This window comes from Prionailurus bengalensis, chromosome E2 (genome assembly GCF_016509475.1).
Source record: "Prionailurus bengalensis isolate Pbe53 chromosome E2, Fcat_Pben_1.1_paternal_pri, whole genome shotgun sequence".
NCBI classification, from domain to species: Eukaryota; Metazoa; Chordata; class Mammalia; order Carnivora; family Felidae; genus Prionailurus; species Prionailurus bengalensis.
In genome coordinates this window covers 2,512,500-2,526,230 of record NC_057352.1, presented here as the reverse complement: position 1 = coordinate 2,526,230, position 13,731 = coordinate 2,512,500, and the positions used below count along the sequence as shown (strand labels likewise).

General features: G+C 36.8%; 1 protein-coding gene across 3 annotated transcripts in view; it reads left to right on the top strand.

Moving 5' to 3' along the window:
- Nucleotides 1–3,720, top strand: part of ZNF667 (zinc finger protein 667) — a 28,478-nt gene extending 24,758 nt beyond the window's left edge. For all 3 annotated transcript variants that reach the window (XM_043600064.1, XM_043600063.1, XM_043600065.1), the window contains exon 5: nucleotides 858–3,720. In XM_043600064.1, the coding sequence (XP_043455999.1) occupies nucleotides 858–2,437 (1,580 nt within the window). In that variant the 3' untranslated portion in view covers nucleotides 2,438–3,720. The remainder of the gene's footprint in view (nucleotides 1–857) is intronic.
- The last annotated feature ends 10,011 nt before the right edge of the window (nucleotides 3,721–13,731 follow it).

Below are 13,731 nucleotides of genomic sequence, written 5' to 3'. Positions count from 1 at the left end.
TTGCCTCTGGAATGTGAATGTCTTCAGTTTCTCAGTGCCCCCCCACCAAAACCCTATCCCTTTAGGAGGGACAGGATGGCTAGAGGCCGCTGAAATTGGAGGCAGCCGTTTGAATTCTCCCCTGTCTTATGGATCCAAGAAGAGTTGTTGGTTTTAACATCTGTTTAGCTTTTTACTTGTTAGGATGAAGCTGTGCTTTCCAAGCTTCTTACATGAAGAACCGCAAACCAGAATTCCAGTGTTTTGTTTGTTTGTTTTTTTAAGATTGGATTTTAAGAATACATTTTAAAAATTTACAATTTCATTGGGATGTAATATACATATTGTAAAATTCACTTAAGTGTATAATTCAATGGTTTTTAATAAAGTTGACAACTTGTGTAGCCATCACCATAATCTAGTTTTAGAATATTTTTATCACCCTAATAAAATTCTTCATGTCCATTTACAATTAAACCCTAGTCCCACCTCCAGCCCCAGGCAACTACTAATTTACCTTCTGTTTGTAGTTTACCTTCTTCCTTTTTTGGACCTTTCATGTAATAAAAGTACATTCATCTAATGAATAACCTATGGAGTTTAATATGGTATGTGGTATGAATTTATCCTACAAATAAAACTTTGATTTATTAATTTCAAATCACAAGCTTTCCTGATTTTTAATTACTAAATATTTCTATAAAGCCTTTTGGCATGTTAAAATTACAGTAAGATACTACAAAGTTTTTCTTCTGGTTATCATCATTGTTATTATGTTTGGTGATGATTGATATTGTAATTATCATTGATAATAACTGCACAGAAACTTCATTTTTCAGCATAGGAAAACAAATACTGAATTTCTTGGTGTCTTTCAGACTCAAGGTCTAAATATGAGACCAAGAAGTTACCAACATCTCTGTGCAACAAATCTGGGCAAAGCAGCTATCAGAAACCAGTTTCTGCATCACAAAAAGTTGCCATAGGAAAGAAAGGCTGCAAGAAAAGTTCAGTCCTAGTAAAACCCAAGAAAGTGCATTCAGGAAAGAAATCTTTAAAATGTAATGACTGTGGGAAAACCTTTGGTCAAAGTTTATCTCTTAAACTTCATCAGAAATCTCATACTAGAGAGAAGCCTTATGAATGCAGTAATTGTAGAAAAGCTTTCAGACAGATCTCATCCCTCGTTCTTCATCAGAAAATTCACAATGGAAGGAAAAGCCATGAATGTGGTAAGTGTGGAGAAAACTTCATTCAAAGAACATCTCTTATTCTACATGGGAAAGTTCATAATGGAAAAGAAACCTTTGACTGTGGGAAGGCCTTGAGTCAGTACCCAACTCTCACTGTGGGCCAGAAAATTCACTTTGTTGAGAATATCCACCAGTGTGGAAAGTGTGGGAAAGACTTCATTCGAAAGTCATCCCTTTTACTTCATAAGAAGATTCACAGCAAAAAGAAATTACATAAATGCAATAAATGCGGGAGAGGCTTCAAAAACAAATCAGCCCTTGTTATACATAAAAGAATTCACACTGGAGAGAAAACCTATGAAAGTGAGAAGACCTTAAGTCAGAGTCCACTGCAGAAAAGTCACCATTTAGAGAATCCTTATAAATGCAGAGAATGTGGAAAATCCTTTAATAGGATTTCATCCATTTTGCTTCATCAGAGAATTCACACATCAAAGAAACCCTACAAATGTGATAAATGTGACAAGGTCTTCAAGCGCCTTTCAACCCTTATTCTACATCTAAGAATTCATAATGAAGAGAAACTGTACAGATGCAGTAAATGTGAAAAGGTCTGTAATCGGCATTCATCCCTTATTCAACATCAGAAAGTTCATACAAGGAAAAAGAAACTGTTTGAATGTAAGGAATGTGGGAAGATGTTTTCTGGAACTGCCAACCTTAAAATACATCAGAACATTCATTCTGAAGAGAAGCCTTTCAAATGCAATAAATGTAGTAAAGTTTTTGGTCGTCAGTCATTTCTTATTGAACATCAGAGAATTCATACTGGAGAAAAGCCCTATCAGTGTGAGGAATGTGGAAAAGCCTTCAGTCATCGAATATCTCTTACTCGGCATAAGAGAATTCATACTGAAGATAGACCCTATGAATGTGATCAGTGTGGGAAAGCCTTCAGTCAGAGTGCACACCTTGCTCAACATGAAAGAATTCACACTGGAGAAAAACCATATACGTGCAAAACATGTGGGAAGGCCTTTAGTCAACGCACATCCCTTATTCTACATGAAAGAAGTCATACTGGAGAGAAACCCTATGAATGTAATGAATGTGGGAAGGCATTTAGTAGTGGCTCAGATCTTATTCGGCATCAGAGAAGTCATTCTTCAGAGAAACCATATGAATGTAGTAAATGTGGGAAGGCATATAGTCGGAGTTCATCTCTGATTCGACATCAGAATACACATTCTGAGGAAAAAGCCTAAGTTTGTTTTAAATATGTGAAAGCATAGAATGAGGCTATAAAAGTAGCAGAGACCAAGGCATGGGAAAAATGCCTTTGTCTATAACCTAAATTTTGTAAAAATGGGACCATCTTGGTGTTGTGTCCCACTTTGAAAGCCAAAGAGCAAAAGTCATTAGGGTGACTTTGACCAGACAATTTGTAATCAACCAAGGCAGTGATGTTACCATAGGTCTTAATTTCAAAGCAGCAAGTTCAGATGACTGAATCATTTTTAATGAAGACCACTCTTCATTCCATAAGACACTGATATTTTATTTGCAGTGTAATTTAGAAAGCTGTTTCATTAGTCACATACAACAAAGTGGAACCACAAAGCCCATATTTATAGATGGGGCTTTGAGCCTTATTTAAGGTCACATGAAGAAAGAGTTTTAAGTTTGTCCCTTAGAACTAGACTATCATGTATAAGAGATTTCCTGGGCAAACGAGGGTACTACTTTCAGCTGACAGAAAATTGTGGGTGAGAAAAAAGTAGAGTGAATCTTCAAGTGGATAAAGGTAACACTCATAATGTGTGTGAATCAGTAGAGTTACTATCATACTGTCTCCATGAATATGAAGATACATAATCTTCATGGTATGAAAAATCTTAACAAGCCTGAGACAGGCTAATGGGAAAAAAGAAGCCAGGATATACTGAAGAATGGGAACTTAAGAGCAGGGAGAAATTATTTGTTACTGTTTTATTTGAAAAGAAATTTGTTTATATTTATATGAATAAACAGTGGTATTTTCATGTAAGAACAGTGGTGTGCAATAAGTGACTGGTGGAGAATGAGATGCCATTCCCTAAATGTGTCCTCTCAGAATTTATATGTCAAACCCCTAACCTCTAAAGATAGGGACCTTTGGGAGATAATTAGGGATAGATGAGTTTATGAGGGTACATCATGATAGTATTAGTGTCTTTAAAAGAAAGGATGCCAGAGAGCTTGCTCTCTAAGCCATGAGAAGATACTACAAGAAGGTGGCTGTCTGCAAGCCAGGAAGCTAGCTCTCCCTACCATCCAACCATGTGGCACCCTGATCTCCAGAACTGAAGAATAAGTTTCTTTTGTTTAAGTCACCCAGGATATGGTATTTTGTTATGGCAGCCCAAGCTGACTAATACATGGGAGGAAACTCTGGATTTATGTACCAGTCTCTTTTCCTGTCAGCTAATCACCATATGTAACAGCTTTCAGTCCCTGTTTCCCGCTTGTACAAAGTATGTAAGAAATAAAATCAGAGTTCTTTTTGTTATTGGGTTATATACGGTTGGAGTATTCTGCAAAAACCATTTTTGTAAACACCCATATCTTGCTAAGATAACTGCGAAATGTATAACCATGAGAGTTACGCCATTCTAACTTTGACCACAACTGAGAAAATAACATCCAGATTTGTGAAGGGTAAGCATGCATATAGGATAATAGAACAGTTAACTTTTCATTTACGCTTGTCATAGTACTGTAAAAGCATAAAATATCTCCAACACTTGAAGCAAATGGGTAAGCAAATTAACAGAATGCTAATGGAGAGGCAGGTCTATTCTTCCTCCCCTTCCACACCCCTGGCTTTGTTAATTTCTTTGCCAACCTGCCATAGAGATTGGTTCCAAATCAATGGTCACAAACCTACTATATATAATATAAACTAATAAGACATTGTACTTGCCTGCAGACGTTTAGAGTTTTCTAGGGAATACATAATATTAAAACGTGGAAACATATGTAAAAGACACAGATAATAACCAAGAAGAAAATGGTGAACTCCATTGTGAGTGGAGGACATGGGAACAGGGATTACTTGGAGACAGTGACCATATTAAAGGAAGAACATGACTCAGGCTGACTAGGCACTTAAGAGTTGGAAGGCTATTGAAGGCAAAGAGAGAAAGTACACATGCACAAGATAGTGGCAGAAGGTTGTAGAGTATTAGAGGAGTGGCAAATTCCAGTATTCAGTATAGTGACTGGCACATTGAAGTGGTAAGTACTAGTGAGATCTTGAGTGAATAAGTGAACGAAAATGTTTCAGTATAACTGGACTTTCTGAGCCATAGTTGTCAGGGAACACTTAAATCTGAAGGTGACTCAGACATTGAGATAAACCCTTGGGAAAATAGGCTAAGGAATCACTAGTGATGTTTGAAGACTCTGGTGAACTCAGGGTAACCACAGCAGCAACCAAACTTGAACCTAGTCCAGTTCTTGTCTGTATTAATGAATTCTTCCCTCCCCCCACCCCATCCACGGCTTAACAGAAGGAATGACGTGACCATTTCCAGAAATCTATTTACCTATTTTGGTTCTACACACGATTCCTAGCTTTTGGGGTCGGGGAGGGGGGGAGAATTACAAAGCATGCAAAACAACAATAATCTACACTTTCCATCCCCACCAAGTGACAAAGCACTCCAGAACTACTCAAAGTGACAGCTGTTGGGCTGACAAAATTTTAAACAACTATAATATGTTCAAGGCTGTAACCAAAAAGATGCACAGCAGCCAAACTACATGGGTCATTTGAGCAGAGGTGGAACTATATGAATCATGGAAATAATAGAAATGAACACAGATTAACACGTTTTCAACAGGTTCATCAGTATACTTAAGTATACTTGACACAGCCAAGGAAACAATAAGTGAACCTTGAAGGTAGGTTTTTAATCCAAATATATTTCTTAAATTATAGCAAATGCAAATGGTCTAAACACACCAGTTAAGAGATGGCAAAACAACTGAATTGAAAAGCAGGACCCAGCATATGCTAGCAGAAACTTTAAACATACAGGCATACATAATTAAAAGTGGGGGAAAAGATAGAACACGCAAACACTGATGAAAGAAAGTTGGAATCACGATATTAGTGTCAGATGAAGCAGACGTTAGAACAACAAATGTAATCAGGGATAAAGAGACATAAAAAGGATCAATTTCCAGGTAAACATAACAGTCCTAATTGTACATGTATCAAACTACAGAGGTAGAAATTACACAAATGAAAAAAGAACAGAAAGGGTAAATGGATCAATCCACTATTACTGGAGATTTCACCATTGTCTCTCTGCTATTAATAGAACAAGTAGTATATAGAACCCCTGAACAACAAAATTGACCAAGTTAACTAGTTGGCATTTATAAAACATAAGAGAATACATTCAAGTACACACGAAGCATTTTACCAAAACCATAAAACAAATCTTAAGTTTTAAACAACTGGTTGTATAAATTGTATTCCCTGACTATAGCAGAACTAAACTAGCAACAACAGTAAGATACCTGAAAATATTTGGAAGGCTTAAACTACAAATTCCTTTTTTTTTTTTTAACATTTATTCATTTTCCTTATAGAGACTGTGAGTGGGGGAGGGGCAGAGAGAAAGGGAGACACAGAATCTGAAGCAGGCTCCAGGCTCTGAGCTGTCAGCACAGAGCCCCATGCGGGGCTTGAACTCACAGAGGGTGAGATCACGGTCTGAACTGAAGTTGGATGCTTAACCACTGAGCCACCCAGGCGCCCCTCTTTTTTTTTTTAAAGACCTGTTCAGATTATTCTTGAGAAAACTTTTGATCATTCCAAGAAAATTTCCCATTTCATCTAAGTTCTCAAATCATTTCCATGAAGTCCACAACATTCTCGTAACCATTTCATAACTGTAGAATTTGTGGTGATGTCACCTTTGCTATTCCAGATATTGGTAACTTGTGTATTTTCTTTTTTTAATAGTCAGTCTGAAGATTTATTAGTTTTATTGACCTGTTTTTGCTTCCTATTTCATTGATTTCTTTTTATTATTTACATTCTAATGCTAATGTGGAAATTTGTTAAGGTGGAAATTGTGTTAATTTGTTAATTGTGTTAATTTGAAGTCACTGGGAGCTTTCGAAATTTTATAACTTAGTGTAGTGTATTCCCTTCTAAGCACTGTGTTAGCTGCATCCCACACATTTTGACATGGTGTGTTCTAAGTTTCACTCAATTTTAAATACTTCCTTGTTTTCCTTTTTGATTTCTCTTTTGACTCATGGATTACTGTTTAGGTCCAGCTACTTGGAGATTTTTCAAGTATCTTTGTGTTACTGATTTCTAATTTAATCCTTTCTAGTCAGAAAACGCATTTTATATTACTTGAGTTTTTTTAAGTTTATTGAGATATGTTTTAAAGCCTGGAATATGGTCTATTTTGGTAAATATTCTGGATGCAGTAAAATAATTTATATTCTATTCTTGGGTGAAAGGTTTTTAAAATGTCAGGTCAAGTTTGTTGGATAGTATAGTTCAGGTCTTCAGTATCCTTACATTTTCTGTAACATTTTCTACACATTATGACAGATGTGTGTCAGAATCTCTTATAATTTTGGATTTGTCCATTTCTCCTTGTAATTCTGTCAGTTCTTTTCCCAGGTAATTCAAGTGGTTTCCTCACATGCATGCTGTGATCAGCGTTCAGGTAAAAACCAGACTTTTTACACAAAATATTCTAATGTCTAGGTGTTTTTTCCTCTAAGAGCTCTCAGGCACTTCATCCTGAGAACGCTAGCCACCTCAGTCAATCTCCCTGGCTCCCAGACCCATCTCAACTCAGGGAGACCATAGCCTGGAAACTCTCCATGCAGTTATTTGGGGGAAATCACAGTACTCACCTCATTTGTTTCCCATTTTTCAGGGATCTCTGTCTCATTGCCTGATGTCCAGTGTCTTGGATACCAAGGTTTCATATATTTTGTCCAGTTTTAAGTGTTTCAGATGAGATGATAAACTGTCCTCCTCCCCCCTCCCCCATAATTCCATCTTCACTGGAAGTTTATATCTCAAATTCACATTTAACAAGAACAGAATGACTATGGATGTAGGAATAAAAAAAACTGCAATTAACATTCTTGTGTACATGCTTTTGAAAACTTTCACCAGTATTTTTGGAGAAGTTCCTGGATCAAAAAGATAGGCAAATTCTAATAGATCTTTAACTTGCCCTTTCTATTCAAACTACCAACACTCTAGAATGAAGGATTTTTGGATGAATTTTTATGTACCTTTATTCAGTGCTGCCTACATCTTGCCCAGCAAGTTGGGATATACTGGTATAGTTTTTCAAAATTTCTTCTACCTACTTTTTCTCCATTATGCCAGTCTTATGAGAGGGCAGAGGGTGCCAGAGATCCTGGCATGTTCATTTAGTGTGGCCCTGTTGTTTCTGTATTAAACTTTTCATAGTGTGTGATGTGAGATGGTCTCGATTTATTTTTTCTTTTCTTTGAGAGCAAGTGTGACTGGGGGAGGGGCAGAGGGAGAGAAAAGTTCTTAAGCAGGCTCCACACCCAATGCAGAGCCCAATGTGGGCTTGCTCTCACAACTGAGATCATGACCTGAGCTGAAATCAAGAGCTTAACTAGCTGAGCTACTCGGGCACCCCTCCCTTTACTTTTTCAATGGGGCTGGCTTTTTTCTTTTGTCATTTCATTCAATTTTGTTAGAAGGAAGTTCTGTTAAGTCTGAATCTTCTGTTCCATAGGGTCTCTGAAAGACTTTTAAATTTTTGAATAGAGGCCCCCGGGTGGCTCAGTTGAGCGTCGGTTGAGCATCCGACTTCAGCTCAGGTCATGATCTCACGGTTGGTGAGTTCCTGCATCAGAGTCTGTGCTGACAGCCTGGAGCCTGTAGTCTGCTTTGGATTCTGTGTCTCCCTGTCTCTGCCCCTCCCCCGCTCATGCTGTCTCTCTCTTTCTCAAAAATAAACACTAAAAAAGATTTTTTTAAAATTTTTTTAATGAATAGAGCTCTTCCTGATCTAGCTATTTTTCTAAGGGCAGTGCTCCAGACTGGCAAGAAATTTGTTTTAGCCCGGTGATTCTCAAATGTTACTGTGTATTCAGATCACCTGGGGATTTTGTAGAGCTGCAGATTCTGAATCACTAGGTCTGGATTAGGGCCCAATATTCTGGAATTGTGAGAAATTATCAAGTGATGCTGCTGGTCTGTAGCCCACACTTTCAGTAGTAAGTATTTAGCCTTTCTTTACCTTACAGTCCTGCATATCATTGGCAATTTCTCTCCCCTCTGACATATGATAGGTTATAAAAACCCAAGTGTTTCCTCCTTAAACCCTTCAGCTACTCACCCCTCCACTCTGCAACTGTAAACCATTTAGGGAGGCTTCTAAAGTGAGACTTTTTGAAGTAATACTGTGGTTCTAATCAAGACACTTTTCTTTTGCCCTTCCAGATAGGACATTGCTTTGGAAGAATTTTATACTCTTTGATATTACAGCATCAGTTTCCTCTCAGGATTCTTACCACATTTAGCCACATTTCCTTATGGATTTTGAGGCTCAGGATTGTAGATATTTCTTCACTTCATCAAAGATGGAGCTCCCATTTATTTTTCTTGTTGCTTTAATTTGGTTTCAGAAAGGAGAAATGGAGAGACACATCTTGGCTCCACCTCTTTATATTCAGGAGTTAGTAAATACATTTAAAGTCTCCAATATGTATGATTTTGCCTCCTTAAGGGTATGTACCACTCGACCACTCACAGATACAGTGGAAGGGTGGGGGTGGGGAGGCGGAAATGAAGTTTCTTTACTTGAAGGCAACCCTCTTTGTAGATCAGGTCTGCTGTCCTTTATGTAAACAGCTTTACTTGCTGTTGGTTGCCTCTGACACCTGTGAAGGAAGCCTTCTTTGGAAGGATTTAAAAGGAACTCGCCTGAAGTCTGGCATGAATGGTCCAGGAGATGAGGCTCAACTACTAGTCACCCAAGCCCTGGTCTCTTGATGTTGAGGTTGTCCTGTCTAGCATGCAGCCATTTTAAGATTACTGGCAAGACAGCTAAATTATAAGCTTACAGTGTACCGAGTCCAGTCCACCCATGGAAATTTAACTTAACCCTTGCTACAGGGTCTGAGGCAGCACCACCTCATCAAACACACTCTGCAGCAAATATTGGAATATTCGCACACTTAGTGAATCGATCAATGTCCTTGTCAGGCCAAATTTTCTCTTTATGGGAAGTGACTCTCAACCTCCCTCCACCTTGTCCCCATTCCATGGGAATTTTGTGAACTGGTCAATCCAGTGATCCAGTCCCACTACCAGAGGCATGTGCACTTGACCCAGACTGGCCAGAGTATCCCATACCATGGACCTAGTGAGTGGTCCAGAGAACCAAATTCTATTTTAGAACAAATTCTATTTTTCTTCTCTGATTGACATGGAGACTAAGAGAAAGATCATTTTCCTTTTGAGATTAAAAGCTGGCAGGACCTTTTAAGTCTAATATCAAGAGGCCATTTTATTTCCCCCACCAAGAGAGAGCCTGCCAGAGAATGAAACAACTAATCTCTGATAGTCTGAGTGATCGCCTAAAGCTGCACCATATACACACTATACCTTTCAATTTCAGGTCCTAAAAATTCCTTTCTCCAAGCTAATTGGAATTAGGTTTCTGTCAGAATCCTAATCCTAAATTGCTGCTTTTCCATTTATCAACTTTATAGACTCTTTAGTAATATTTCTTAGAAAAGATAAGAATTTAACTCATCCCACCATATTAGCTCCTCTGTTGTATTTTACCTGGAAATACAGGTAACCTGTTTCTTATTCTGTTGACTTTAATTAGATCTTCTGAATCTCCTCTATGAGAATATTGCCCCTCATCCTTCCTCAATCTCTCATTATTACCATCAACCTCCCACCATCCAATCTGTCAACTACATTTTACCTGTTACATTAAGTAGACAGTAAATAGTCCTATATACATGCAGAGACAAACTTAAGTGACTTGTCTATATATTGTAAAGTTGGAAATAAAACAGCACTCAATCATTATCATGGTGTAAATATTCTCTGAAGAGCTGGAGCCAAGCAGTGTGTGAAGATTACATTTCCTCCTCTATAGGTCTGATGTTATCCCAGTATGCACTTAGAGGAGTCTCTTCCTGGTATCAGTCAAATGGATTTTATTTTTTCATATCTGTTTTCCAAAATCATACCGCATTTCATGGGGACTTTATATTCAGACCTGATAACTGGTATGGTTTTTCAAAGCCAATAACTGCCTGTCTTCCTAAGAACAAACTTTTATTCTTCACCGTATTGTTATAATCTTCCAACTTTGTACCTACTTAATGTAACCTATTTCAATCTTCCTGAAGATTTTCTTCATTGAGTTCCTGGATTTGTAGCCTAGAGTGATTTGGTCTGATTGTTGTAGAACCATCATCCTAGTCATCCTCAGCACCGCTTTCCCAATCACATGTGTTTATTGAAGTTTTTCCTGCTGCCGCCTTCCTGTTTCATCCAAATTTTGCTAAAGCTAATCCTTTAGTGCCCTAATAAAGGATAAATGAGAGTAAACTGAAGCAAACTACACATACAGAATATCAGTGTTTGGTCTCACGCTTTATTGTTGTTTGGGTATAGACTTCTAGGTTCAAAGTAATTTTACTTTGTAACTTGGAAGGTGCAGCATATTCTGTATTATCTAATATTGCTGACAGGGAGGAGGCTAATGGTATCTTGAATGTTCTTTTTAGAGACATTCACATTTTTTTAAAGCTTTTTGAAAAAGATGGTTTCATCTTCAGTATTCTGAAATTTCACAAGCATATTTCTGGATGTATTTTTTTCCCACTGTAATTGTTTTTGCCAGTTCAGCCCAACACTTGGTGAACTATTCCAAGCTGAACATTCGTAACTTTCTTCAGTTTATAAAGGTTCTCAATCATTTGATATCCTTTCTCTGTAAACTTCTTTGGAACTCCTATTAATTGAATGTCCCTTTTTGTTTACAATTTATGAGCTTGGAAAGTTTCCTGAATTTTCTTTAAAAACTTCTGTTAGGTTTATTACAGCAATAACATTTTTTTCATTCTTAGGAGTTCTGATTTTTTTTTTCTACAAAACAGACGATTTCTTTCTGTACTATTTTTTTCTTTAAAACGATTTAAAAATTTTTTAACTCCAGTATAGTTAACATTGTTGCATCCACTTCAGGTGTACAGTATTATCTAATTTTTTTTTATATAGATTCCCATAAATATGGGAATACTTAGGTTCAAATTTAATATAAATTTTGTTTTCTTCTGTTATTACATAACTTTCCCCACTGTAGGTTTATTTCGGTTTCTTGCTTCTTATTCTGATAGTTTTCATATGTTATGATCCTTAACTGTCTGTTCAACATTTAGGAATGATATGGCTTGGGGCATCTGGCTGGCTCAGTTGGTAGAACATCAAACTCTTGATCTCAGGGTTGTGAGTTGAGTCCCATGTTGGGTATAGAGATTACTTTTTTAAAAATCTGATTATGGCTTGATTATTCCAGGTAGCTGTATATCAGTTTCCCTGGATGGGAAAGGTTACTGGGATCTCTGTATGCTTGGGAAGGACTGGCAAGTCGATGAGCTAATATTCTCTAAATTCCAAAAAGGTTCTAATTTACCTGCCAACTTTCATGCTAAGTTCACTTTTTCATAGGTTAAATTTCTTACATTGTTGTTTAAAACTTCAAATACTACAGAGAACACAAAATCTCCTCTTGACCAGAATATCCAATCCCAGTCTCCTCCCTAGAAGGGACACTTATTAGTTGGGTCTCTCCAGACTCTTTCTAAATATTTGAATACCTATTTAAATGTGTTAGAAATGTTTTTAAAATATATAATACTGTGCAAATCTGCAAAATTTGCTGCTTCAGTGTCCTTTAGACAAATCCATCCATGTCTATGTCATTGGTCCCTTCTTTGAAACTGCTGCTAGTATTTCTAGTCAAGTCCCATGGAAATCTAGATTGTTTCCAGTGTTTCATGTACTAATCATACTGCCTTCCAAAGGGACTTGAGTGAACATGTTAAAAACTTCACTGCCTCCAAAATGGCAATGAGGAGTACTCATTTCTCCACACAGCTGCCACTTTTTGATATTACATTATTTAAATCTGTATCTCAATACTAGTGAGGTTAAGCACGGACTCCTTTATGAGCCATCCCGATTTCTTCTGATTTACCTATTCTTATACTTTGTCCATTTTTATACTTGTTTAGTTGTCCTTTACTTATAGGTGTTCTTACATCTTTCCCTTTATATGTTATTATAATTTCTTCCCTTCTGTTGTTTTTAAATTGTTTAAAAGCATTTTTTAGAAAGATATGTTCAATCCCAGTTCGTAAATATATCCTACTATATTTTCTTATAATACTTGCTAATTTTACATTTAAGAATTTATTTAACTGGAACTCATTTTTGTGGATGGTGTGAAGGATCCTATTCAGTTTACTTACAGAAGAGAGGGTGAAGTGAGGAAGCTGTTGACTGCCACATAGAAAGGCACTGAACAGTCTTGTCACTGTTTATTACCCCCAGCCTCTGTAAAGTGGCTTCTGTTACTGACATCCCTATCATTCAAACATTTCAGATAGCAGCAGCCTCTGCTACATTTCATGAATGAACACTTTCTTCCCTTTTGTCTATTATTTGTTCAACTCTCTCATCCACTGATGATCCTCCTTTCTGATCTTTTTTGTTTGGTACCTTTTACATTGTTTTATCTGTTTAATGGGATAAGGAAATAAAGTAAATTTGTAAAGAAAATTCTGATTGTCCCAGTGAAAATTCTGATATTGACAAGTTACCTTTCAGAAATTTTGTACAAATTCATACTTCCTCATATCACTGCATAGAAGTATCTCCTTTTCTGTGCTTTTGCAATGCAGATTTTTTTTATCAGTTTGATATTGACAAATGGATACTTTAACTTGTTCTTATTCTAGTGAGATTCTGTCACTTACCAGTCACCTGTTGCTTCTTTATATCCTTTGCTCATGGGAGTAGTGTCATTTCTTAAGTGATCTGTAGGAGCACTTTTATGTTAAGGATATGAATTTCATATATGTTGTAATATCTACAATACTGATAATAAAAAACTTTGTGTTTATACTGTCTTTGACTATATAAAGGCTTAATAAAATTCCTATGCAGTAAAACCTGGAATCTGTGTGTGTGTGGCTTCTGGATCTCATGTCTTGTTTAGGAAGATTGTTTTCACTGTAATTATAAATTACAGCTAGGAAGATTGTTTTCACTGTGATTATAAATTACAGCGTCCTTTAATAACTTTTACATTCAGATAAAAGGATGAGGGAGTTGGTTTTGTAGAGCAGAATTAATGTTATTAATACTGTTAAGCCACTGACATAGTACCTTTATTTATGTATTTGTTTCCCTGTATGAATGTATATGTGTGTGCGTTGACATGCACACAGTGTTTCA